This window comes from Colletotrichum navitas, assembly GCF_030913465.1.
Source record: "Colletotrichum navitas strain CBS 125086 chromosome Unknown LY79scaffold_15, whole genome shotgun sequence".
Taxonomy (NCBI): Eukaryota; Fungi; Ascomycota; class Sordariomycetes; order Glomerellales; family Glomerellaceae; genus Colletotrichum; species Colletotrichum navitas.
Genome location: NW_026850561.1, coordinates 143,203 through 169,990, shown reverse-complemented (window position 1 = coordinate 169,990; position 26,788 = coordinate 143,203). Strand labels below are relative to the sequence as shown.

The window sequence follows — 26,788 nt, the reverse complement described above, 5'->3', positions numbered from 1 at the left end:
ACACCATCGAATTGGATTTGTAAGCTCCAAGCAACTCCGTCGCCCCTCATCTGATGTTATGGTGTGATCATCATAGCCATCGCCGAGGCGGAGGCCCAGGGAGGTGAAAGGCGGGGCAGATGTCGAAGCATTCAGCCGGACGTGTGTTTCTTGCCGTCATTCCGAGGCAAGTGGTGATGTGATTGGCGGGGAATACCATGTTAGAACAGGGCTAGATGTTGCTAGAGCCGTCACTTATTCCTGGCGAACAGGCGCGACGCTTAAAAATATGGAGAGGAGAAGATCTTAAGCAACGGTAGGTAGACTAACTTTCAAGTTTAGTATATAAATGCCCAAGAAGCCCTATTGATCAGAACCTGCCCGGCCATCGAACAACAAAACACTTTTGTTACTCGAACCACACACACACACACGATCACGTTGCCCAAAATGAAAGAAGCAATCGTTAATGTTGATATCTCGGTTACGGTCAAGGATTCTCCCATCCCCACCCCAGGGCCTGGCGAGCTCCTCATCAAGGTTATTGTCTCTGGCACGAACCCCAAAGACTGGAAGCTTCCTCGATGGTCGAACGTGGCCGCGAACTCTGGCGACGACGTTGCTGGGATAGTTGAGACCGTCGGCTCTGAAGTATACGAGTTCGCGAAAGGAGATCGCGTGGCGGGCTTCCACGTCATGCGTTCCGAGCATGGCAGTTTCGCCGAGTATGCCATCGTCCCCGCCTTCTCAGCGTTCCACATCCCCAAGAACGTGAGCTTCGAGGAAGCGGCAACGGTGCCGTTGGCGGCGTACACGGCTGCCACGGCACTATTCCATTCGCTCGAAGTGCCTTCGCCATGGGATCGGACCAGGGCAAAGAAGACGCCACTCATCATTTACGGTGTGAGCACGGCGATCGGCGCGTTTGGCGTGAAGCTGGCAAAAAAAGCGGGCGTGTACCCGCTCATCGCCATGGGCAGCAAGAACAGCGCGTTCGTCACGCCCTTGCTAGAGAAAGAGAAGGGAGACGTTTTCTTGGATTACACTCAGTTCGATTCTCAGGACAAATTAGCGGAGAAGCTGAGGGAGGTCATCAAGGAGACTGGGCAGCCTTGCTTTCGAGTCTTCGACACTGTCAGCGAGAACGGGTCGTTTGAGATGCTCGGCAAGGCGATCGCGGGACCACCGGAGGAGGGTACGGGCCTCAAGCCCAAGATTACAACGGTGTTGCCCGGTAAGGACTACAACACAGTCGATAAGAGCGTCGAGATTGTTGTCACGATTGTTGGACGCGTACACGAGGAGGAGGGAGAGGGACGATTGTTTGGGCTCATTTGGGCGAGGGCGTTCGCCGAAGGATTGAGGACGGGATGGATGAAGGCTCATCCATTCGAAGTGGTAGAGGGCTTGCAGGGCGTTGAGCACGCTCTGAAGGGGTTGGAGAATGGAAGCGTCCGTGCAAAAAAGATGGTCATTCGGGTCGCGGAGGGAAATTGATCAGATACAACGCACTTCGTTAATGTCTGCAGACTAGGGTGAGGCTCCGTTATTAAAGTGCTTACAACATGAAAGTGAGAAATACCAAGAGTGCATAGGTGAATATGACATATCTTCTTCCGATTGGAGGAGCTTTGAGGGGTGCGAGAGCCCTCGCATGCTAAAGAGAACAATCTCCAACCCAGCGAAACTCAAACGCCTCCCGATCCATAAGCCAAGTGCCAAAACCACAAAGCTCGGTACTGCAGAGGCTGGACCGACCCGCCGAGTAATGGGAGCAGGTGGAATGCAGACACTTGGATAGAACTAAATACCTAATCAAAAAGCTCGAATTGGACGAGTCAACTTTACCCCATGTTCACCTGAACAGTCTTTCCCTTGACGCTCTTCCACTCAACAAACCCCGCACCCACAACAGTAGCAGAAGCTGCCACGGTACTGACAAGAAATGCTTGTACCAACGCGTCACTGTAGGCATGTGCAATGGCGGGAAGAAGCTCCGCATCCACTGTCTTGCGGATAGCTGTGACACCAGTAGCAACGACCGAGTGCGGGTCAAGAGCGGGAATGTGCAGTGGCAGACGCTCGACCACCTTGTTGATGAATACCGTCTGCCCGATGGCGACGAAAATGGCACCACCGATCTGCTGGGTGAAGATAACGATGGCCGTTCCTGTTGCGACATCCGCCATGTCTAGCACAACTTGAACCGCGATGAGGGGTTGCTGCATGCCGACTCCCACTCCGACACCGGCAATAATCTGGTAGCCGATCCACATTACAGATGGCGTTTCGGGGCTGAATGTGGTTATGAGTCCGTAACCGATACTCATGAAGATAGAACTCAGTAGCATGAAGGGTGTATAGTACCCCCAGAGTGTAACAGCAGAGCCGGCAACAAGGGAGAAAATGAGGTTGCCGACTAGCATAGGCAGATTTCTGACTCCCGAATTGACGGCAGAGACGCCCTGGACGGACTGAAACCAGATGGGCAGATAATAAACTGATAACAGAAATGCAGCGCCCAAGTTGAAAGAGAAGAGCGAGGAAGACCAGACAGTGCGCTTCTTGAAGATACGGGGTGGTATCGTGGCGTTCTCCTGGCCACGGTATTGCAGGTAGAGGAACGCTAGCATCCCTATACAGAACGCTAGGAGCAAAGCAACGATACGAGCGGAGGACCAGGGGCACACAATGCCGCCCCAATGAAGGGCCAAAAGAAGGCATACAACTGACGGCATAAAAAGGAGGTTGCCGAGAGGGTCCATTTGGACGAGACGAGTACGCCAAGTCTCCTGAGGGATAGTACGTACGGGATCCGGGAAGAATAGTATGATGATGAGGACCGTTGCTGCTCCCTATGGCAAAGTCAGTGGGACAGTTTGAACAATAGCGCTTCGAATTCCTGACATACAACAGGGAGGTTGATGTAGAAGCACCACCGCCAGGTCAGGTTGTCGGTGAAGAACCCACCAAGCAGCGGGCCAATGACGGAAGAAATCCCCCACATGCTGCTGACAATACCAGTATAGATGGGCCGTTTCTCAAGCGGAACGCTGTGGGCGAGGATGATGAGAGCTCCAGCATAGATACCTGCCGAACCAAGTCCCGCGACAGCACGGCCAAGGATGAGGGTAATACTATTGGGCGCAACGCCACAGACCAGACTGCCTAGTTCGAAGACACCGATAGCGATGAGGTAGATCCGTTTGATACTATAAAAGCTGTACAGTTTACCAAATAGCAGCTGAATCGATGCAGTGGTAAGCAGGTAGGCACTACCGTACCAGCCGACATCGTTGAGACTGTTAAACTCGTCCGTGATGCGGGGAATGGCTGTTGCAATAATACAGTTGTCTGGAGTAGGCATATGTTAAGCGAGGTCACGGTGATTTTGGGAGGGTTTACTTACCAAGGGCCATCAGGAAAACACTGAAACAGGCTGCAGCTACGATCAATGCCAGCTTCATTCCTCCTGGATATTCCGCGTCCTCCACGGTCAATGTCTTTCCTGGTCTAATGATGGAGGTTTGCAAAGGTAATGCCGCGCCTGATTTTGACCTCAGTGAAGTGATATGGGTATGAATGTTCTGCAGAGATGGCGCGGAGCTCGAGCTGGTTAGTCCCTTTTCCATAATATCATCGTAGCTCGAGTCGCTTGGTGCCAGAGTGGAAGCCCTCGATTGAAGAAACGTTGGGGTCGTCAATAAAGACGGCGCCGAAGCGTGCTGAGCGTTGAACATGTTGATGGCAAGATGGCCGGTGCTATAGAGGTGGGAGTTGCGCCGGGTACAGGTACTCAAGATTGAGGAGGGTCACACAAACCAGGGAAGATGGGCTATTAGAAGAGCACCGATTTCTTGAGTTCTTTTCTCTTGGCCGATGATGGGACAGTAATCTGAAAAAGAAAGAGAATGGACATCTTATGTAGCCTCTAAAACGTGTCAGCCATACATGACATCCGAACCTAGCAATGCCCTTGCCGTGGACCTGGGTCATGAGATCGGAAGCAGGGGGCAATGCATTCTCTAAGCGAATGGAAAGAAAGTAACTCTCCGAGACATTTTTGCGGTCTTCCACGACACTTTGGTAAGCATCTGGCAAAACAACGCAGCAGCTGATGTTAGTTGGTGCCTGAGTAGTTGTTTGAGCCTGAGCGTCGGCTCGTATAGTGTTGCACGAAAGCAGTGTCGTAATAGGGGGCTGAGATATTACCTAAGTTATCCTTACTCAATGGATTTGCCTAGTTATAGGATAACTTGCTATGTAGCCTGAGATTTGGATGATTGAAGGGATCTAAACAATATCGGCTTTTATTGGAGTACGATTCCAGCCACGCGAGATAAAAGCTGTGCTTGACCATTGATTAAAATGCCCGTCTTCTAGCTTCCGCGCCCATGACGAGCAGAAAGAAGACACATACATGTGAATCCGACGGAAGCGACCTCGCTAGACAGTATGTAGAGACGAGCGGAACATCATCGATTGGATGTGTTAGATCTTGAACCTTTTAATAGGTGGGTGTAAGACGGAAGGCGGCATAAGTGAGTGAGAGAGGGGAGATACATGCGAGACGGTCTTGAGTTGGTATCGCTTACTGGACCGGAGGGAAGGGGGCTCTTTGATGTTGTACATTAAGTCCGTTCTTTGTAAATGTCGGGCGAGGAGCGTTTCGACACAATGGTTCAATAATTTTGAGGTAAGTTCGCCCTCATTAGGCTTTCTCACTACAAGTACACATCGTGTATTCTGGTGTCCAGCTTTGATGTCCCGCCGCCAGAGAAGGGATCGCACCAAGCCCTCAGTAAGACACTCTATATACACTAGTACAGACCTCCTTCTATTACCCAAAGCCTGTTTATGATATCCAGGCAAGGTATCTATTCTCCAGTACAAACGTCTCAAGTATTGAAATGGAAGCGAGTGATGACCCAGTAAACCATGGCAACATATTCTTTGTAAGTGATTTCCTTTTCAACGGATAAACATATTTATAAGTGACGTGAATCTTCAAATCAGAAAGAATTTTATAAACCCACGCCCTGAATCACTGTTTCTCGCCAGATCTGGTTGCACGACTTCGACACTCAACATTGTCCAACTATTGGCGGAGATTCCAGCTCTGTGGATGCTGCCGGCAGAACCCTCGCTCTGTTCGCGGGATTCTGTATCCGTGAGTATTCTCCCAGCCCGCTTGGGTTGATTTGCACACTAGGCCAAGTCTCATCCGTTCCGGCTGTACGACAACATGGTGCAACCAACAAAGTGGCAATCCTCAATCGAGTAGTGTTTGTTCACTGCCTCACCACTAGCATTATCTTTTACAAGTTGCAAAAATCTGAGTAAAGAGTGCTTGCACAGCACAGGAGACGGAAAAGCCGACGCTGATTGATATACAGATTCCCCATATTAATCAATACCCATCAATGCGAGCCAAAGAGTGATCATCACAGAGATATGGCTTCCAATGTTTGACGACCGAAACAAGCCTTAGGAGAGAAAAACGTGGCGCACCATCGAACAGCAACGGTCACCAAGCGTCTCTGTAAGAGAGATGGGATTGGTGCTACGATTAAGTCAACACGACGCGCTCTTGTGAAGCTGAACTATTGCGGGATTCTGTTACCCACGGATATCCACTAATAAGATGCCAGTTTCTTATCATCATTGATAGGGTGCGAGTATCATCGTATCTGACAGCTGAACTTACCCACAAGAGTCCAAATGAAAATACCTCCAAGTTTGTGCTGGGACCTGGCTCGTGTGACTTCTATCCCGCCCTTGGGGGATGCCACGAGGGTCTGTGCTGTCTCACTACGCCGATTTCATCTCATCAACGCTACCACGCTTCTGTCGTGCTTGCTTCGTGAACCGACTCGGCTTCAGATGACAGGAGTCTCCTCTGATCAGCTCTTACAACGGTGACTGTCATGATTTTGTCGTCGGTTAGTGTACCGTCGATACCAAATCCAGAATGTCTCGGAAGTCGAAAGCCACTAGCGCTGTCGATACCCTAGAATCCCACAATATCTCAGTCAAACCTGAACTCTCGCTCGTCCGCCCCTATCTAGCACTAGCTCTGTCAGTTCTTCTGAGTGGAGTCGTCAGAATTATGCCGGGGAAGAAGCTACCGAAGTTTCAAAAGGGATAACTTCTTTCTTTGTATTAGGATTTGTCTGGCCCACCTGTCAAGACCTCCGCAAGCAGGCGGATCCCAGTTGATGCGGCTCATCCGAGACAGACTCGTATCAGTCTTTCCGCTCATAAGACAATCATTGAACTGCGAGCGATCTGCGAGCTGCGACTGGTGAAAGACGTACACCAACCTCGGTTGCCGACATTCTCCACTGATGCCCTCGGCAGGCCAGCAAACAAATGACCCGACCTAACATGTTACACCGGTATATGCATGTGAACCCTTGGTTGTATCTTGTAACGCCACAAGCAAGTTGTCCGGCAGTTGCAGCTCGAGTGTGGGGATTTTGTGTTCTGTGTCTGTTCGTTCGTCTTTAGCACCATATTCGTTGATAACACGCATGACCGGCCGGGACTGGGAACAAGATCAAGAGCATAGACATATTGAACATCTCGTAAACGGAGGGAAGGTGACTGTATTGCTAACCTCGCAACATCCTTTTCACAGAGCAACTATTTGTAGATAAAATTACCGTTTACAGTGACATCATGGATTACCTATGTAGCTTAGTTGTTAGCAGATGACATCGCTTGATACTTCCTTCTGCAATAATCAAGGGTCCAAGTGAGTAATTCTTTGGACTGTTTCTTTCAAATATGTAATTAACTCAATTATTACACTATTGTTCTACGCGTTCGGTGTCGTTGATGCAATGGAGGGCAGCACTCAAGTGACTCCGCTGGTACTCATGATGCCATTTCTAATACATGCTCTTCGGTAGACATTGTAGCCCAGTGCACCTGTATACCCACTGATTCGAAGGTTGATTCTATGGAGTCCATACTCTTTGATCCAACATCTCTCTTATCCGTTACCTCTGCTAAGTTGATGTGAACTACCCTTAAGTAAGGCAATGCGAAACAGACGTCCTTAAAAAGGCGCCTCAAGTTCCCCATGAAACCTTCTCTCACTTGAAGGAGCTGGAATTTGCGGACTGACGGTGGCAATATCTCTATCAAGCTCCAACCAGGCGCTGTATTGTCCTCGACAGATGTAGTCCGCGAAAGGCTTTCGATAGCATTCTGGTCAAGCGACAGCTCTTCCAAATGATCAAACTGCCGGAAAGACCAGGATGTTCCGCCGATATTCGGCCGGGAGTACTCTGCATGCGTCTGAGTCGACGAACAGGAAAGACGCAATTTTCTTAGTGCGTGGCGGACGGACTCAAGAGCCCGCAAAAGTTCTGCGACATTCCAGTAGCTGACTCCTGAAGTCAAATGGATCTTCGTTGCTAAGACCTCCAACTGCTGCAAACTAGGACAACATTTAACCAAAAGTTCCAGATCTTCGACTCCAATGTCGTTCAGTACCAGCCTCCGCACGGTCTGGAGTTTGAGATTCCATGGTTTGGTCGTAGTCCACGGGCTGATCCCATCAAATAGACTGCATTGTAATGAGCAGAGGCTCTCGAGATTTGGCGCGGCCTTGAAAAGGACCGAGGCCTCGTGTACGTGCTGATTCTTGCTGACACCCTTAATGGTGATGGTTTTGAGGGCAAGGAAGGAGGCACCACTATCTTTGATGTGCTCATATTGAACAAAGCTGTCACGCGCAATGAACAGTCTTTCTAAATTGGGCGAAAGGAGAATAGCGAGCTCTTCGAGCCAGTGGTGGATTCTCCGTCTCTGGATGCGCATTAAGGTTTGCGGTTGACCCGAGAAACCTTGCCATATTTTGGTCTGCAGCTCTTGCATTGTGGCATGCTCTGAGGCGCCGAGTCTTCTGGTTGTTTTGCTGAGCAACTGGGCCAAGTCCGGGGTGCAACCACTGATCTCGTCCGTCTCCACAAGCAGAAGCGTTCTCACTTGGGATGCCAGATCTGGACGGTTGATGATGCTACGTAGAAATTGAGGCAGTTTATCATTCTCTCTGGGAACCTTGCCTACGTGGGCTTGGGTACCGCAATGATGCCCTCGTGGTAGGTTATCCGTGCTGTAGTAGTGAAAAAGAAATGGCTGGGCAACGACGTAGATGCGTCTAGATACCCGACAGAAGTGCGACAGCGTTCTTTTTGACACACGAACCTCGCTCGAGTCTGTGGTGGGAAATGAGCCATGATGTTGGCAATGATAACAAAAAAGGAAACATATTCTCTCAATGAGCTCGGAAGGTAATGAAGCCATCACTTTCGTTGTTACTGGCGCGGCCGCGCCGACCTTGGACTCGTGGTTTGGGTTTTCCTGTAAAATGGACAAAGGCATCGAGTATCTCACATTTCCGCCAGACATTGCAAACGCACATTGCTTTTGTCAAGTCGGCTATCAACCGGCGTGTCGGCCAGGGATCCTAACATAACAAGAATTATTAGTATTCTGCCGTATGAATAGTTTATGACGCCAGACACGGACAAAAGACGAACATTTACTTTCACAAGTGTGGTCGGGAAACTACGGGGATGTCCCTCGCTGGGCCTCAGCGTCGGCTTTATAGAAGGTTGTAAGGGTCCGCAGCAGGCATTGAATTGAGTGGGGGCTTCATTTCTCTCGTATTAGGTGCTGTTTCCGCTGCGACTGATAGGGTCAATTGGTGAAAAACTCGAAGCTCTATATCGAATTAGATATAGTAGCGTTACCCCTGGCCGAGTTGATTTTGCTTCTGCCATATGCTAGTATTTGACAGGACATTCGTCTCAACTGTAGCTTACTTAGGCTCTCAGCGGTGCTCCCACGGGCAACCTTTTTTTTTTTTTTTTTTTTTTTTTTTTCGCCGGCTTGATTGAGTCCTGCATTTAACGGCTGGTTCAATCCAGTATTCCTTCATACAGAATTGAGTCTTAGTCTATCAACCTGTTGGCAATAACACAAGCACGATGTCTATGCCTCAATGTAATTGGGTAGGCGATAATAAAGGCATTTTCTTATCTTTTAATTTTACAGAAAAAAAAAGCAAATTGTCTCAGCTCAGGTTCAACGAAAAGAAAGCATCACCACTACAGCGCTGAGCCCGAATGGCGAGTAACTAGTCAAGAGCCCCGCTAGATCACTTCTTGCGCACAATACTTAGAGGTTGAGCCGCTAATAGGATGGTCAATGTCCCAACGAGTCTTTCCTCGCCTCCCCCATAGCACTCTGTGTGTGCTATGGTGTCTAAAACCGGATGGCGTTTGAACAGCTATGCATGAAATTGGAAGAAGAGTCCGCTTCACCACAGTCTAGTGTATGCAATCTATGGTATTTGGCATTTGGAGGGACGTCTAATCAACATCCTATCATCATGCGAAAAGTAAGCGCCTTATTGCCATTGTTATTATTAGTATTCACACCGACAGTTGTGCTACTTGGTTTATGGCATTGAGCGGCGTTGGGAGAAAGCTAGAGAGTTGCAAGGTCATGGGATTCTGCTCCTATTAAATAAATGATGTCAAGGATGAATATTCAGTCAGCTAGAAATCTGTAAAAGCCCAGTAGTTTACCATGTAGTAATAGGAAGGATATGGGTCCTTCGTTATTGTAATTGTCGAGCAATGACCATAGCCAAGGATTCCTTAAATCAGAAACTCTGCGCGTTCTGGGTCTAGCCTGTTTGATATTCCAAGACCCATCAAGTTCTAGTCTTCGGAACTAGGGAAGGTGCTCTTCAAAGGTTATTCAGGTGTACACACTACCTAGTACATGTCGTAACTCATCAGCCACCTGGAAAGTTCCTGCACTGATTTCAGTAATTCCTACTTAGTATACTCCACTAAGTTCTCACAAACGGCACCAACCGAACGCGTAAGCGCAAGTGGATTGGGCGCTTCTTTATGCCAGGGTCATCCTCAAAGGATTGGTGGTCTGAATCCAGATAACGGTAGCCCACAAGTCATAAAGATCCAAAAGTTGTATACTAAGCATGTTGTTGCTTGTTGTCGCTGGGCTTTCTGCGGCCGTCTGTCATACTTTCGACACCGTTCTTAGACTCGGAAAACGCGTTGGTACTAAATGTGCTGCGGCAAATTTTTTGATCCTCATTGTCATTTCCTTCATGTCAACCCCCATGGACATGAGCTAGGAGATTCGTGATCTTGTTGTCCAAAGCAGGTAGTCACGCAAAGATCATAACAAACCATCCAAATGTTTCCTGTTGCTGAGGTCGTTCTCAAGTTGATGGAAGACCGCTCTGCTTGGCTGGTTGTGGGACCATAGAAACGTCACTCCGAAATGGTGTGAGAACCAAACTTTGCCACAGCCTTAACTTGCACGACTTTTTTTTTCTAGTCTGATGTGCTGTCAACTGATTACGTTTTTGATCATTTCTCCTGGAGGTGGGAATGCGTAACGCTATTTTGGCCGGGGTTGTGGAACCATTCATGGCCGGCAGTAACGGGCAACAATTGCAGGTCCAAGGTTCAATACAGGGGGCTTGGCGGCTGATCAGCGTTGTTGGCGCCGAAGGCTGCTGGATTTTGATTAAGTCGAGCGGGTGAAGTTGCGAGAACTAGAAAGAATATGCCAAGGCAAAGGGTAAGTGCTGTCAGGGCCGGAGTCCATGGGTGAGCCCACCTCGCATCCTCGTTGTATTTTTTACGAAGTGGTAAATACGGAAAACCTTAACAAAGACGGGCACAACAATATCCCTGTCTTGTGAGCAATCACGTTGCCGGATGGCTCGGGCTTTTGGCCCCGCTCATAGCTTGTCGAAATGAATAAAATTGACATGACGATCCTTACTCGACATGTGAAAGGTTGTTTAGCTTGGCAAAAGTCACATTCCCAAAAGTATGCAACAGCGTACAGGTACTTGCACAGCCACAGCAACAGGTCATGGATACTAGGTATAGCAACTAAGGGAGTCATCCCCGAAAGCTCTGCCTTAGTTGATTGGGAGGTTTAGCTACGAGATTCCGTGGTACGGTGTTTCTATCTAGAAACCTTATATTGTGTTAAGTTAAGTACTTTGACTGTGTTTGCGATTGTGTATGATCAATATTCTGTCCCTGTGCGACCCGTGGACCGCCTTGTACGCATACCTTCGTAAAGGTACTTGCAATGTGTACTCGATAGGCGGCTTTATCTAACGTAGTGGTTGGGATATCCGCTTCATGTACGGATATTATTTGTGGAGCTTCTTGTAAGCTAAAGTGTGTTACCGTTCAATCAATCAATTAGGGTTCATGCCTGTTCGAGTCAAACTCTTCCCTATTATTGACTTTGATATGTTACCAGTTTGGCGGGCTGAATCGTCACCCGACCATCTCCTCTGTAGTATGTATATAGGTCTTCTGAATTCCCATTCATTAACAGCGTGCCTATGGGTATTTGCTATCCTCCTGTTGGCCCCTTGATCTTCAGTCATTCGTTCTTAGTTATCACTGCTTCTATCAGTCATGCGTGCTCAACTTCTATCGTTGTGCGCCTTTGGCGCATCTCTAATTAACGCATCCCCGGTCGGCCTTGACTGCTACGACGAATCCTCCTTCAAGCCCGAAGACATCATCCAACGCGACGTGCTCATTGTCGGAGGCGGAGCTACCGGAACATGGGCTGCTGTTCGTCTTCGGGACCAGAACAAGACCGTCGCCGTCGTCGAGCGGGCGGACAAGCTCGGAGGTCATGTCGACACCTTTCGAGACTCAACCGGTGCACCCATCGACTATGGTGTGCAAGCGTACATTAAAAACAACCAAACTCTCGAATTCTTCCAGCGCTTCGGCGTTCAGCTGAACGCCTCCGGTCTGTCGCCCTTCCCAAGCAAGATTGTCGACTTCAAGACTGGCTTCGCCATCCCCAACGCCACAGCCGTCGATCCGAACGCTTTGGTCGGACCTCTGGCGACCTATCTCTTCGCCACCTCACAATTTCAATTCCTTGCCGATGGCGCTTATGACATCCCAGAGAATGTTCCCGAGGACCTTCTGCTACCATTTGGCGAGTTTGTCCAGAAGTACAATCTGACCGAGGTTGTCCCGGTTATTTGGATCTTCGCCCAGGGCGTCGGTAATCTTTTGGAGACGCCAACTCTATACGTTCTGCAGAACTTCGGACAGCCCCATCTATTGGGCCTCTCTGCCGGGTATCTTTATGCCCCCGGTGGTAACCAGCAAGTCTACGACAAAGCTGGTGCTTTCCTTGGAAGCGATGTTCTGTATTCCAGTGTCGTGGTTGCCTCCAAGCGCACTGATGAGGGTGTCACAGCTGTTGTTGCTACCGCCACTGGGCGCAAGCTTGTTAAAGCCAAAAAGCTTCTCATCACCATACCACCCACACTGGATAACCTTGCTCCATTTGACCTCGACAACTCCGAGACTTCTGTTTTCAAGCAATGGGAGAACGTTCCTTACTATGTTGGAGTCATCTCTAAGAGTGGTCTGCCCGACCTGACCAACTACATGAACGTCGACGTCACCGCTCCCTATAGCCTTCCCCAGACACCCTTTGTGTGGCGTCTCGAGACAGTCGGCGTGCCGGGGTACCAGACAGTCAAGGTCATCGGTGAGCCCGACTCTGCCAAGGCCCAGGGCTTGGTTACCGATGCCGTGCGCAAGATTGAAGCCTCCGCTGACGGGACTTCCACCACCGGCGGCGACTTCAGCGCATGGGAAGAGCACTCGAATCTCCAGCTTCACGTGTCGCCGGAGGCGGTCAAGGCTGGCTTTTATCGTGACCTTTACGCGCTTCAGGGGAAGAGAAGTACCTACTACACCGGAAATGCTTGGTGCTCTGATTACTCTCCCCTTCTATGGGCATTCACAGACTCGAGAGTCCTGCCCCACCTTTGAGGAGGTACTTGGAGACACTGTTCAGTAGTCCAGGCCCCCGCCGTTCGCATTTTCGATTTGCGCTATACAAGCTTCAATCTTGTGATTTAGTTCTCACCCGAATCATTTTGGTTCAATTAGCCTTTACCATTTTATCATTCTAAAGTTAAAAATTCAAGATAATCAGCGATAAATCTAGCGGTATCTATGTTCAAAGACGCACGCCGAGACAAGCTACACAGTTCAAGGCTGAGGGTGAAGATGTCGAATGGGCTAGCTTCTTTTAGATTAGAGCTGACAATCTACCTTGTCTGATCAACAGCAGCCCAACAAGTGCCCGTGCCCGAAAAATTACCGTACTTAAAACCTGACGCCAACAAAGCAGCAACCCAGTAGAAACGATAGCACAAAAGCCACTCAGATTGGGCACCACATAAGGCGCATGTCTTTCATAGACGCTAACCCTCTTTTTACTTGCCCGCAGAGAGACTATGACTGCGCAGGAAAGTATACCGAAAGTGCGGAAGGTAAATAGGACTCTAGCGGTGCAGTGCGTAGCGTACGAACAACTAAAACAACACAAGATGCTTCGCCTGACTAGCCTTGAAGAACACCACTGATGAGAGGAAGGAATCTAATTAGAGCCTCTTCAGGGGGGGGGCGGGGGTAAATGAAGGCTCCTGGAAATTTTATGTCATTACACGTGACTGTAGATTAGGGAGAAAGGCTCTATGATTATTTGTAAAGGCAGGGGTTAAACTAAACATAAAACTATATGTCTGCCTCCCTGTTTAGAGCGAGACTTCTATCCTTATATCTTCTCTGATCCTGACCACGCGGCTCACCTGATCTAAAACATCACGAGAAATCCACGTCCACTACGCAAGGCTAAGTCTGGTTACCCCAACCCATTCCATTACCAATAGGGGTTTTGGCCGTCCGGCGTTCTTGGCTGTGTCTTGAATCAGGCGCACCGCGTTCATCCGCAGTGCAAACGCACTCCGATGCCACTCTTATGTACATCATGTTATGGACTTTACCTAATTCGGATTGGCGGGTCAACTTGCCAATTCCACAATAACGAAAGCACAGAGACCATCATCTTTTTTACGCAGCATCGATGCAACGAAATGGCCAAGATTAGAAAATCCTCGTGCGCAACGTCAGGCACACGACTCATCCCAGCGAGACCGGCCCTTGACTTGGAAAAGAAAAATGATAACAACCCCCCCGCCCAGAAAAAAAAAACCAAAAGAAAAAAACCCCCCGTAGCGCCTCAACACGATGCATTGGGCCATGTCGATCAAGAGCTGATGGACAGGGATATTCTCCGTTTCTTTATAAGGTTAATATGTCCGTCCAATGACACAGAAATACCATCCTGCTTAACCGCTTGAGTTACTTCTTCAAGAACATACTTCTAATTCCATCACGTCTGTGAGCTGGGGCGCGTACCCTTCACTTGACGGGTGCGCCGTTCTATCCACTTACACGCCCCGATCCGCCACCATGTCGCCACCCTCTATACCTCCCTACCGGCAGGCCTACCGCCAGTTGACAGGCTCACGGTGGGGTGATTCAGAGCATGCATTTATGGTGCTCGAAGATACACGCACAAGTTATTCAGCCCGCAGCGAGCTACCGCTCCATAATAGGACTCCTCCCCGAGCCACTTCGCGGCGAAACAGGGTCAGGATCAGGCCATCCGGCGAAAGCGGGCGCTCAGGCTTTCATCCACTGAAATTTCTCAAGATCACCTGGATATCATCAAGCCGAGCGTCTCGCTTCTGCAACATCTTGTGGCCCGTGGTGCCTGCTGCTTTTATCGTTCGCTGTAAGATGTTCACCGAGGCCGTGATTCTGGATGCAACTAGAAACTTACACTGAGACGGCTGTAGATATTCTCCCGCAGTCCCACGTCTTGATTTTTGTCTTAACCTACCTGGCCATGATTCCCTGTGCCAATATGGTCGGCTTTGCTGGCCAGGAGCTGTCCCGCAAACTCAACCACGTTTTCGGCGTGCTAGCTGAGACCACGTGAGCTATTCTTCCTTCTTCCAAAATTCACATTGCGGCTCTTACTGACAGATCCTTGTAACAGCCTTGGGTCCGTTGTCGAGGTCATCCTCTTCATGGTTCTGTTGCAGGATAACCAGTTCACTGTGATCAAGGCTGCCATACTTGGCTCGATTTTAGCAACGATGCTTCTGTGCCTGGGCATGTGCTTTGTTGCCGGCGGCATACGAAGAGACGAGGCCGAGTTCAGTGAGACTGTCAGCGAAGCTGGAACTGGTCTTCTCTTTACAGCGTAAGTGGACGCTTTCCGCCAAGACTCCAATGGCAACCGATTAACAGCGAATAGAGGCGTCGCCTTGGCCGTTCCAGCCGTCTTCAGTTACTCCATGGCCGCATCTCTCACTGTCAAGCAACTTGAAGACAAAACACTCCACATATCGCGGGTCGTCTCTATTTTGCTAGTAATAGCTTACGGCGTCTTCGTTTGTTTTCAATCCCACACGCACCACGGCATCTACGACGCCATCTTTGAGAACGACGAGCAACGCGAGCACAAGAGCAGTAAGCATGTCGATAAACCCAAGCTAACTCTAACTGAGTGCATCATTGGCCTTGTAATATCCATTGCGCCTGTAACGTTCATGGCAATCTACCTCGTTGAGCAAATCCATCCTATCGTCACAAAACACGGCGTCGTCTCAGACCACCTTATGGGCTTGATTCTTGTGCCCTTGGTCGAAAAGGCAGCCGAGCACCTGACGGCCGTCAATGAGGCTTGGGATAACCGGATGAACTTTGCCCTATCCCACGTGCTAGGCGCGACGCTGCAAACAGCCTTGCTGAACGGCCCGCTCATTGTCATTATTGCGTGGGCACTGGATAAGCAGATGGACATTGTGTTTGAGGCATTCGACATCACCATGCTTATTCTTGCTATGTTGACTGTGGGGAACTTCCTGCGCGATCAGAAGTGCAACTACCTTGAGGGTTTCCTTTGCATTATTGCCTATCTCGCCATTGCAGCTGCAGCTTACAACTACCCAAACCCGGAGGGCGTAGGTGAGGACTAAGTCGTTGCAGGGTCATGGGACAGAAAGGGTTGGATGGTGCTTTCGGCTGTCGGGAGAGAGGTGGTGATCCCGATGTGGTCTCTCTGCCAAATAGAAAATAATACTAATAATCAGCCTCAAGCGCGTAAACAATAGTGATCTTGTGTTATCGCTCGTTTGTTTTTGGAGTGTTAGTGGGTGTGTGGAGTGCTTCATCAAGAGTATAATTTTTTGTAAGTTCCATGAGTCCACAGCCTTCAGGCGCTGACAAGTCATGCTGCACATGCCTGCCGAGGAATGGCCATTCTCGAAGGCGATGATCAACCTTAAAATACTGAGGCTAAGTTACCAGAATCCTTCGCCCCTACCAAAGTTACTTCGGGGAGACCGGCAGAAGGAGACCAACATGGCCATCAGCCTCTCCCGGCCCATTTCTAACCCCAGCGGGTCGTAGGGCCTCGAGGAGCGCCGGGTCGCTGGCACACTTGATTTAGGTGTCTGGCCGAGCATCACACACGTTCGGAGACGGAAACACGGGATACGATCCGGTATTAACCAAGCCATTGGCAAGTTATGCGAACTTTGGTAAACTAGCAATTATAGTCGATCCCGTAGAGCTTGCTGCTTAGTGATCCTAGTAAAAGTGATGCAAAACTAATGGGGAATAACAACGTCAAAGAAGCGTCGATGCCTCACGAGGAGCAGCGAAAACACAGAGGTATCAAAGAAATACGTGAAAAGAGAGCAAACCAACCCACTCTTGCCAATCGTCATTAGTGTGCGGTCGAACTCTCGCCCTTCCCATGCGAGTGACCATGACCGCTGCCGTGCCCATGGGTACCGGGCTTCAGCATCTTCTTCAAGTTGCTCGGGTCTTCCAGCGCGTCCAGAGCCTTCTGCGTCGTGCTCTTCACTGGTGCGCCGTTCTCGCCCGCCTCTTCCATGCGCTGCAGCGCACTCTCGTTCGAGCTCATCGAGCTCGAGCTCGGGCTACGGTTGAGCACCATGTTGACCATCCTGCCCTCCTTCTTCTTGGCCTCCACCTGCTCCTTCTTGAGCTTCTGGAGCTCCTCGTCCTCGCAGTGCATGACCACGATGCCCAGCCCGGGGAAGTTTGCTTCCAAGAACTCTTTGAGCTTGGGAAGGATAGATTTGTCAGGTCTGTACGTGCCTGAATCGTTGTCGATGAACAGCTGGTAGTACGACGGATTGTGGGGAGGGTGGGCGTTCGGCGGCCCGCCGGGGAGTTCCTCTGTCGGATGTGTCCTCTCATTGGGCTCCGGGTCGTCTGACGCGTCGGGCTTCTCCAGCCGGCGAACGAAGAACTCGCCTGAGCATGCAATGTAGGTCTCGACGTCGCTGTGCATGGTGTGCTTGCTTAACATGTCGATGCTGAATTCCTTTCCTGTCTCGGTGAAGCGGAACACGCCGTCGAGCGTCAGCACGTAAGTGAATATCCGACCTCCCTCGTCAAAGTGTACCAGCTTGAGGAACTGCAGCGCAGCCTCTTCAGAGCGGGCCTTGAACACGCCGTACTGGGTCGAACTGTCAAAGTTGTAGACTCTGCTGTGCTGCTTGTGCAACGCCTTGTTGAGAATCTTGCCTCTTAAGCCGCTCTTGGCAAACATCAACCCAATCGTGGGTCTGAACTCGACGTAGCGGTGGTACAACTCAGGAGGCACCGGCCCCGAGAGTTGCATCTCGTTGGACTGGAAGCTGCGAGCCACATTAGCGGGGAGGGCCTACCAGGCCCGGTGCGGAGGTACTCTACTCACTCGTATTTTGTCGTCTTCTTGCTGTCCTTGTCCTTGTCCTGGGGCTCGTCGAACAAGTCAGAGCGGGCGTCGGCCTCCTCGTCCCTGTTGACCTTGATTCCGGTGAGCCGCCCAATCATGGGACTGAAATGTTTGAAGTAAGAGGTAGAACCGATGGTGTACATATGCGCATACGGCGGATCCGACTTCCCCAAGACTTCCATGCTGATCCACAGCCTGGGCGACATGTCCGTCCGCGGGTCGAAGTGGCTGGTGATGGCCTTGACTAAGTATGCTCGTTTGCTGCCCATGCGCTTCTTGGCCACGAACTCTTGACCGGGCTGCGGATACCCCTTCCAGTCCTCGCCGACGTAAGGGACCCTGACTGTGACATTGCCAAGGCGGTCATCGTGGTCTGGCCAATCCTCGTCATAAATACGGCATTTAAGGATGAATCCTCCGGCGGGGATGTTGGCCACAACCCACTCGTCGTTCCACACAGGCTCGGTGGTCCGCCTCTTTGTCTCGGTGCGGTGAACCAGGTCAGGGTCCTCCTTGTGTCGTTTTGGCACGGCCGTTTTGAGAGTGGCGTGGATGAAGGGATCGGATGACCTGGTGCCGATGTCCGCCGCAGGAAGGTTGCTTGCTCTATGGAAGATGAACCTCACGGTATATCCCGGAGGGGCATCGGGGAACGGGGTTGTGTCAAAGCCGCCGGACGGCTTCGTCTTGTCTTTGACCTTTTCCTTGCCTTCGGTATATAGTCCCTTAATATCGCCGGAATGGTGATGCTGCTTCTGGTCGGGTGGCTTGTGGCCGTTAGCTTCCGGATTCTGCAGGCCCTCGATTTTATTCTCAAGGTCTCCCTCCTTGTTCTGGGGCAAGCCATGCCCGCTGGTTGATGGCCCACCATTTGATGATGATGGGACGGCATTTCCATCAGTGTACTGGTTATCGGCGGCCACGCCATTCGGCGAGTGACCGTTCGGTGCCGAGCCATTGGCTTCAGGCGCATCCGACGTGCCGTTGGTTAAATGGCCCGTAGCCGATGTGGCGCCATTCGCGGTCCCATTGACTGCATGGCCGTTGACGCCTCCACTCGGCTCAGCGGTCGTCGTCGTCGTCGTCGTCGTCGTTGTCGGCGGCGGGACGGCAGAAGTCTGGGCTAGAGGCGCGGTCGGCGTGGAGATGGCGGCGGCGGGTTCTGACAGATGATCCGGGGAATGCGGATGCCCGTTGGGTCTTTGGTCGTCTATGGTCGACATCTCCGCGGGGCTGGTTACTTCGTCGCGGCGCAGTGACAGCGGTCGCCTTGGGCGGTGTCGACGGACAGGGTTCTATGGCAGCTCGATTTATATCGCTTGCAGGTTGGTCGAAGGGCCCGGATGGATGGTTGGGGGCATTCAGTAAGCTGCGATGGATTGGCGAGGTCGACGGCAAGGCAGGCCAGTCGAGAGATGAAGTAGGGAGGTAGGCGGAGCAGATGGCGGGAGACGCTATCAGAATCAGAACCCTGTAGCGCAGTGATTGCCGTTGCCAAGACCCACGTTGTCGATCACTTAGGGAGGGCAACCTTGCTAGGCTGAGCTGGGCTTGGGGGAGCGAGGTCCAATAATATCTGATGAAGCACAGAAAGCTTGGCAGTTTGGTCCGTAACTGCCACCGAGTGAGGGGAAAGAAGCTTTTGTTCTGTCGGGTGAATTACTTGGGCGGGTTGGTGGCTGATGGCTAAGCGGAAGGGTTTGGTTTGATGGGCGCTTATGCTTATGATTATGCGAAACGGGCGGGAAAGGCCTAGCCTGACCTGGGTAGGTAGGTGAATGATTTCAAACAGGACAGGGCCGGGTATTGAGGGACGATCAAAGGTACGACATGCACCCTTGATGGCGTGTACGTTTTGAATAGTTGGCTTATGGGAGAAAAGCGAAAGTGTGTGTCTGAGAGAGAGAGAGGGGGGGGAAGGGGGGAGAAGAGAGAAAAGAGGCGTCTCTTGAGAGCTTGAAATGGGAAACAATCAGATGAGGGGCGGAGGGAGGGGCTGGTGAGGAGACTATGCAGACGTCCCAAAGAAAGACAGATGAGAGCGAGAGCGAGTGAAGTGGAAGGGGTCCGAGATGATCACAAGCACATGGAGGCTGGCTCACTAACAGGCTCGGCCAGGTTTGGGGGGGGGGGGGGGGGGGGGTAAGGGAAGAAGGCCCATGCAGGGTAGAAAAATAAAGTAAAAAATAAAATAAAATTTTAACGGACCCTTCCACCCACGATCAGCAAAGCGTCGCAAGCACTCTCGAACTGGCGCCGCCGGCTGACGTCATTTCCCATGCAACCTTTTACCAGCTTTACACAAGCTGCGGCTAAACCGTGCCGAGAAGGCAGGGCTGCCTTGTAAGGTCTTGCCCAGTTTCCGCCAATGGGGACACGGCCTGGGCCCAAGTTCCCTGCTTGGCCAAATTCTACTGCTTGTATCCAGCTGCTTTCTCGCCCCGAGAGCTCACTGTTTCACCGTCACGAGCCTTTTCCAGAGCACGCGAAACCCATGTTCTGTACGTCAGAGCAAAGCCTAGTAAAATCCTGACGTGGACAGGGCAATGGCGTCGATCTAAGGCTTGGCATTAATACCTACCACTGCGGTGATTCTGCTAAGGGTCTCACAGGGATGCCGGCTTCCCGGCTATTGTCTTGTCTCTGCCTTGCCAAGCCTGCCAGATTGACGAGTGGTCTCTAGCGATCGGATTGTGGAACTGGGTCCACCTCCGCTCCGCTGGTCTCGGTGAAGCCCCCCAGGACACGCCCACGTGCGCCTCAGCCTCAGTCCGGAGCATGTCTGAAGCACCGGCCGACGACAAGCCATCGCAAGCGCTGCATCATTTACATCCCATCTTTGGGAGCCCCTTGAACATGCGACAACGCTTGCTACCTTTTCTAAAATAGCATATGTCCTCTCCCCAGCTTCGTTGACACGCACCTTTCGCCAGCTCTGTACTCAGACAGGAAACGTTCGACTGTAGAAATCAGAAAACCATGTCAGAACCCTGCTATCTATCAACTGCTCAAGACGTCATGTTCCTGCTACTGGGCTATTGCGTCTTTATGTTCCATCTTTATATCCTAGACGCAGGGTCATTGGACGCTCCATCATTAGTCATTGGTGCTCCTGCCTTTTTCAGTCTCCTCCTGTCCTGAACACTCACTGCCCATTGCCTTGAGGCCCGTAGACCCTGGCAGGGGGTGACTAAGCCAGCCCGTCCTTCACATCAGCTTCGCTAGTGACAGTAGCAAGAATATTTCTTCTTATCTGCGTCTATTTTCTCTCTCGTACTTACTGTGATTGGTATCCTTTTTTGACATAGTGCGTATACTAGAAGGTACTTACAGCTATAATGCCTATTATCCAGGAAAGGGGATAACTGACCAGCTACCTAGTCCTCTTAGAGAGCCTTACAGGTAAAAACAACAAAACAAGGTCTTCTTGACTCTTTCTATTATTCACCCTTGCCTCTATTATTACAAGTAGCACTTTTAGCACTATAAAGCCTATACACATACAATAAAGAGTATAATTAAATATGTCACTATATTAATAATATAAACAAAACTTATAATAAAAAGCCTATTTACCTGCTTATAACATATTTCTTCTTCTTATTACTAGTACTTTTGGTTATCTCATGCCTCTCCTAGGTGATGCCTGTAGCTGTGAGGTTTAGGGACCCTCGCAAGGGACAGTAACGCAAACCTCATTAAAACCTGCGCTTCACATATGAGTGCAACAATAGATAGCGTTTTCACCTGTCTTTTTCTTCTCTTTTTCCTCTGTGAACCTGTGTACCTCCCTACATCAAGTCGCCCTTGCATGGTACTGTCTATGAATGCAGGGCCTGTTGTCCCGCTCAGCTGGTAGGATGCCCAGGTAACCCGTCTTTCACAACAGCTTGCCGGGTTGGAACTACAATGAAAACTCTCTTCACCTTTTCCCTCCTTTTCCCTCCTTTTCCCTCTCTCTTTTTTCTTATTTTTCTTCTTCTTCCTCTTTTCCACATCACCGCCAGGTCTGTCCATCAGACCAAGTTCTTTTGTTGTCAACATCCACCAGCCCAAACAGGACGATAGAGGATACCAAGATGGCGATCACGCGTAAGTTCATCAGCTCTTCACCTGAATCCTTTTTACATGTTCTTCTTGCTGTTATTATTAGTTCTGGCTGGTTCAACTCGAAACGACACTGTCTCTGATGGCTGTCAATCTTGACACATCACCTTTTCCTGGCAACACCAAGTACTGATCATGTTTACAGAGCAATCCTCAGCACTCGACGGAAAAGAGCCCCAGCGCATGAAAGGTGTTGATAAATACCTTCAGTATGTCTTCATTTCGGATCCTTTGTGGCAGCGTCAACTGACGCAAACAATCACAGGTCACAGGGAGCGTACACTTTTTCCACCCCCGTTAGCGGAAAGCACTCTGGCGCTCTGATGATGAACGGCAACTCGGTTGACAAGGCCACTGTCAAGAATGAGCCAGGCATGAGCTACGTTCCCCGCAGCAACAATGATGCTACTCATCCTTTGTCTTCCAAATATGACTACCACACTCTGCTTGGACAGAAACTGCAGAGCATCCCTGAGGACTTTGCCGTGGCCGGATTCTCCCAGGTCAACGTCGCTGCTGGAGACCCGATCATGCCGCTGGGCTCTCGTAACATACGAATCCCGGCCAACTTAGTCGATTCGTTTATCTTGGCAGATGCTGGTCCCACCGCTCCCGTCTTCGAGCTTCCCCAGGCCCCGGCGCAAGCTTCCAGTGCTCTTGCTGGAGCCTTCGACCATGCTTATGTCGACAAGCTGCATTACTCCGAACACCATGGCTATGCTGTGCCTTCTGGCTCTCATGGCGTCTCTGTCAACCATCTGTCGGTCGGCATCAAGGATGGGTTAGTCTCGTCTGAGCTGATCAAGCCGACTAGCCTCGTCATCCCGGCTGCTGTCACTGAAGCTGCTGTTCCCAACGCAGCGGCTCCAAAAGCTGTCACCAAGCAGAACAGTGGCATTGATTCAAAGCGAGGCCACAACAACGACTCAGACTCTAGTGGTTCAACTACCTCCCACGCGTCCAGTACCCCCAACAAAGGCGTCAATCACGAAGAGCAGAATGACTCGGAAACTAGCGAGGCGACCGGCGAGGAGGCTCCAGAGGACTCTCACTCGGGCCACGATTCTTCCGATGGAGAGTCTCCCGATGGAGATTCCTCCGACGAGGAGTCATCAGACGACTCTTCCGACGAAGAAGACGATGCGACCCCTGGCCTGGCCAGAGTTCGTGCCCTCAACCTTTCTCCGGGCCTCGCTTTCGTTAGGGCCACCGACGGCAAAACTCGATGGCCTTGCAACCAATGCCATCGCGACTGGTCCCGCAGAGACGAGACTCGTCGCCACTTGCGCAATGTCCACTACCCCAGACTGTACAACCGAGACATTCCGATCCAGAAGGGCTTGGAGCAGGCCAGACTAGACTGTCCCTGAACGCTGCCCTATCGCTTTGGGTTCAGTATGCAGCTGTTACCTATGAGACCACATCCTGTCTCCCCATCAGAAGTTGCCGTTTAGTTCGCGTATAGCAGTAGCTGTGGAATAAGAAGCCGTCATTATGCTCCCGATCTTTGTTCATTGTGCTTTGTTGATGCGCAATGTCGTGCTGGTTTGTGAGGATTTATCCAACTCTCTTTCAAGTCGACCATGTGACACATGAACAGCGTTCTGATGAGAGAGCATGAACCTGACGATGATTGGAAGGCTGGACATGGCCTATAACCTGAGCTGAGCTGTAGCTTCGCGCTTCCTTCAATAGCGTCTCTATCCCACAAGTCTCAATCGCGGAGTCATTTGACACTAGAAACTAAAGATTTATAGGGAGTCATAGTTCCAGCTGGTCATGGAACTGGTCGAGGTAATTCGGCAGGCCACCGCCGAACCAACAATCAGACTAGGATCAACGTATACGACGCGTCGATATGGGCGACAATATGTCTGCTGTGAGGGGCAGAAGTGAGAGGATAGAAAGAGCAACCAAGGCAGGAAGAAATTCTTTATTGGAGAGATTTCGAGGCGAAAGCGCCGCACAAGAGTCATGATCCCTGTTTGTGTACCGGCTATTATCAATCAATTCTGGGTAGTAAAAAAATGGCGGCTCCCGATGCGAGAAAACAATTGCGCGTCTCACTTCATGATGGCCTCGCCCGAAAATTCGTCAGTGGGGATTTATCGTGGGTAGACGAAGTCGTGACAGAGGGAAGAGGGCAACGAGCGAATGGTGTCACACCGCTTTATCATTAGAAAAGGCGCTACACCGAATGAGTCATCTCCAACCCCAAAGTAACTGCCTTCAAGAGTGGTGATAGTCCTCTTCACTTGGAACAGCTTTTCCATCATTCATCATCTCTACTACTTTTTGCTTCCCTTTACAGCGCCCAGGTACAGCTTGAACGTTCTCCCCGACATCGATATCAACATCAAGGCCAACATGGCAACCGCAACCAGCTCCATCGTCGTCGCATCCGAAAACCCCACCAAGGTCCGGGCAACGCAGCTTGGCTTCGAATCTGTCCTCCCGGGCTCCTACACCATCCGCGGGGTCAGCTTTCCCTCCGGCGTGCCCAACCAGCCGCTGACGGACGAGGAGACGCTCCGCGGCGCCCTCAACAGGGCGCGCGGCGCGCAGAGCAGCGAGGTGGAGGCGGACTACTGGGTCGGGATCGAGGGAGGCATCGACATGTCGGACAAGCAGGAGGGGCCAATTATGAACTTTGCCTGGGTCGTGGTGCTCGATCGCCAAGGCCGCGTGGGAAAGGCGCGCACGGCGGCGTATTACCTCCCCGAGGAGACGGCCGCTTGTCTCCGGCGAGGGATGGAGCTGGGGGACGCGGACAACTTCGTCTTCGGGCAGACGGACACGAGAAGCAACAAGGGGTCAGTTGGGTTGTTGACGGACGGTGTTATCGACCGAACTGCGTATTACCACCATGCCGTCATCCTGGCCCTGATTCCGTTCAAGAACAAAAACTTGACGTTCGTGTAAAGCGATTTGACAGGGTATGAGGTTTCTACGTTGCGATTGGTCGTGATTGGGAGAGCGACGGATTCAATTACTCGGAAATCAAGGCGGCAGCGTGATCAGCATCATCGCTTTCGAATATGATGACTTGGCCATCACATATAGAGAGGGTCCTTCAACACAGGTTAATAAGATGTGATACCCCAGAACCCATGCGAACTTCTTGGTTAGGCACCCATGATATCGCACCAGACGGACTTGTGCTTGGCAATCTTCGAGATCTCTCTGGCCCACGCGGCAAGGATCTCCAAGCACCGAGGTCGATCATCAACTTCAGGTTGGCCAGGGGGGCAGAAGTGGAGTGGGAAGGGAACCAAAGTTAAGGGGTAGCACCATGCACGGGCCAAGGATCCACAGGGCTGGGTCTCGGTCCCCTGGAATGTGCACTAGGGGCACTGAACCAGCCAGCCGTCAGTGGCAGGATAGCTAGAACGTCTCTCGCCTTCTCCCGCTCTTGTATGCAACTGCCTCGGTGCGTTTCTGCTCGGCCTTGAGGAGGGGTGTTTATTTATATGCAGGAAATCAGCAAAGGGCTACACACCTACATGCTTATCTAGATAGGCAATAAGGCCTGGTCGCGAAAAGGGTGATAATTCGTCCGAAGCTCGACTCCTGTTTGACACAACGGAGGTTTGTGCCACTCCTTTCTTTTCCTAGTGGCCTCATTTTTCTCCTCTCTCTTTCTCGAACTCTCTTTCTCCTCTTCTACCATACTTCCTCGCAAAGGAGCCATACTCCCCCAACCATGGCGAGAAGACAACACTTATCGTTAATGGTCCTGCTGGCCGTCGTGGTCTTCTTCAGCGTCTCGTACCTCTTCTCGAGCAGCACTAGCGAACCCTCATCGCCTGCGCCGCCCGCTGTCGCTGCCGCCGCCAAAGGCGACTCTCCCGAGAGCGCCGACATTCCCGACCTGGGTCACATTTCTAGCAGCATCCTCACTGGCGATTCTATAGCTCCGAAGTTAGAGAATGCAACTGCAAAGTAAGTTTTTCTCCTTCTCGCATGCCACCCCTCCCAACGGCCGCCGCCATTTGCATGCGCCCACAGCCCGCCACAGCCCGCCAGCCCAGATCCCCGGGTCGCGACGGTGGACTTGACAATCGAGGCCGCCAAGGTTCTTCGGCCACAATTGACTGATCTTCTCCCACAGAGCCGAGCTTGGCCGCGCCTCGTGGAAGCTCCTCCACACGATGATGGCGCGCTTCCCCGAGAATCCCACCCCCGACGACAGACTCGCTCTCAAGACGTACATCCAGCTCTTCGGCCGCCTTTACCCCTGCGGCGAGTGCGCTTCACACTTCCGCACACTGCTGGCAAAGTACCCGCCCCAGACGAGCAGCCGGAACGCTGCCGCCGGCTGGGCCTGCTTTGTCCACAACGAGGTCAACACGCGCTTGAAGAAGGAGCAGTTTGACTGTAGCAAGATTGGTGACTTCTACGACTGCGGCTGCGGCGATGAGGACAAGAAGAAGAAGGAGCCCGAGGAGAAGCCCAGCTTGGAGCTGGAGAGGGATGGGTAAGTTAACGATGCCCCGGACGCCCAGTGAATGAGCCGAGATGCTGACAGTTCTGCAGTCTGACAAAGGGGGGTTAAGATAACGGTACTTTGGGCCGACCGGGAAGCGTACTTTGCATATTTTCGACGTATCAGCGCTGTAACATATCACACAACTAGAAGACTTGTATGAAGACGGATTTATCTCTGGGCCGGTGGTGTGGAGGACGACCGGGCCCGACGACCAGAACCTAGCCGAAACTGTGATGCTGGAACCACTGCACTCGCGATGGCATGGTGCTGGAGGTGTGAGACGAAATCACCTCAACCTGAGGCTCAGTATCTGGGGGGAGAAGCTCCCGTGGGGATTTGTTCAGAAGTGGGGAGGCCTTCCAATTCCGTCCGGCATTGACATGTCACCACACTGATTCTGGTGATTTTAAGCCGCCTCTGGCCAACTTGGGCTTTATGGAGCTCTTTCAATATTGCAATCTATGAAATGGCAATATCCATCCA

At 51.2% G+C, this 26,788-nt stretch overlaps 9 protein-coding genes across 9 annotated transcripts; 6 read left to right on the top strand and 3 right to left on the bottom strand.

Moving 5' to 3' along the window:
- The first annotated feature begins 217 nt into the window (after nt 1-217).
- Nucleotides 218-1,617, top strand: LY79DRAFT_546580 (alcohol dehydrogenase GroES-like domain-containing protein). The gene has a single exon (XM_060557242.1). It carries the CDS (start codon nt 430-432, stop codon nt 1,474-1,476), a length of 1,047 nt encoding a protein of 348 aa, XP_060416504.1. The 5' UTR covers nt 218-429; the 3' UTR covers nt 1,477-1,617.
- A 206-nt stretch (nt 1,618-1,823) lies between these two features.
- On the bottom strand, nt 1,824-3,719 carry LY79DRAFT_510959 (major facilitator superfamily transporter; the record flags this gene model as incomplete). Its single annotated transcript, XM_060554212.1, has 3 exons — nt 1,824-2,834; nt 2,891-3,333; nt 3,389-3,719. 3 exons carry the CDS (start codon nt 3,717-3,719, stop codon nt 1,824-1,826), a joined length of 1,785 nt encoding a protein of 594 aa, XP_060416503.1.
- Nucleotides 3,720-6,361: 2,642 nt separating this feature from the next.
- LY79DRAFT_681006 (uncharacterized protein) lies at nt 6,362-8,228 on the bottom strand (the record flags this gene model as incomplete). The annotated part of the gene is made up of 3 exons (XM_060564552.1): nt 6,362-6,526; nt 6,988-8,008; nt 8,197-8,228. 3 exons carry the CDS (start codon nt 8,226-8,228, stop codon nt 6,362-6,364), a joined length of 1,218 nt encoding a protein of 405 aa, XP_060416502.1.
- A 3,068-nt stretch (nt 8,229-11,296) lies between these two features.
- Nucleotides 11,297-13,173, top strand: LY79DRAFT_546577 (FAD dependent oxidoreductase). The gene has a single exon (XM_060557241.1). The coding sequence runs from the start codon at nt 11,478-11,480 to the stop codon at nt 12,867-12,869; it is 1,392 nt and encodes a 463-aa protein (XP_060416501.1). The 5' UTR covers nt 11,297-11,477; the 3' UTR covers nt 12,870-13,173.
- Nucleotides 13,174-14,352: 1,179 nt separating this feature from the next.
- LY79DRAFT_546576 (calcium/proton exchanger) lies at nt 14,353-16,051 on the top strand. Its single transcript, XM_060557240.1, has 4 exons — nt 14,353-14,682; nt 14,747-14,885; nt 14,950-15,156; nt 15,211-16,051. The coding sequence occupies exons 1-4, from the start codon at nt 14,358-14,360 to the stop codon at nt 15,932-15,934; spliced, it is 1,395 nt and encodes a 464-aa protein (XP_060416500.1). The 5' UTR covers nt 14,353-14,357; the 3' UTR covers nt 15,935-16,051.
- Nucleotides 16,052-16,433: 382 nt separating this feature from the next.
- LY79DRAFT_657681 (uncharacterized protein) lies at nt 16,434-21,015 on the bottom strand (the record flags this gene model as incomplete). The annotated part of the gene is made up of 6 exons (XM_060562712.1): nt 16,434-17,629; nt 17,689-19,004; nt 20,002-20,161; nt 20,291-20,386; nt 20,633-20,669; nt 20,991-21,015. 6 exons carry the CDS (start codon nt 21,013-21,015, stop codon nt 16,687-16,689), a joined length of 2,577 nt encoding a protein of 858 aa, XP_060416499.1. The 3' UTR covers nt 16,434-16,686.
- A 773-nt stretch (nt 21,016-21,788) lies between these two features.
- On the top strand, nt 21,789-23,377 carry LY79DRAFT_681002 (uncharacterized protein; the record flags this gene model as incomplete). Its single annotated transcript, XM_060564551.1, has 3 exons — nt 21,789-21,801; nt 21,962-22,025; nt 22,082-23,377. The coding sequence occupies 3 exons, from the start codon at nt 21,789-21,791 to the stop codon at nt 23,184-23,186; spliced, it is 1,182 nt and encodes a 393-aa protein (XP_060416498.1). The 3' UTR covers nt 23,187-23,377.
- A 512-nt stretch (nt 23,378-23,889) lies between these two features.
- Nucleotides 23,890-24,738, top strand: LY79DRAFT_588499 (inosine triphosphate pyrophosphatase-like protein; the record flags this gene model as incomplete). The annotated part of the gene is made up of 2 exons (XM_060560923.1): nt 23,890-23,909; nt 24,141-24,738. 2 exons carry the CDS (start codon nt 23,890-23,892, stop codon nt 24,736-24,738), a joined length of 618 nt encoding a protein of 205 aa, XP_060416497.1.
- Nucleotides 24,739-25,129: 391 nt separating this feature from the next.
- LY79DRAFT_100077 (ERV/ALR sulfhydryl oxidase domain-containing protein) lies at nt 25,130-26,571 on the top strand. Its single transcript, XM_060550610.1, has 3 exons — nt 25,130-25,758; nt 25,928-26,293; nt 26,353-26,571. The coding sequence occupies exons 1-3, from the start codon at nt 25,520-25,522 to the stop codon at nt 26,369-26,371; spliced, it is 624 nt and encodes a 207-aa protein (XP_060416496.1). The 5' UTR covers nt 25,130-25,519; the 3' UTR covers nt 26,372-26,571.
- The last annotated feature ends 217 nt before the right edge of the window (nt 26,572-26,788 follow it).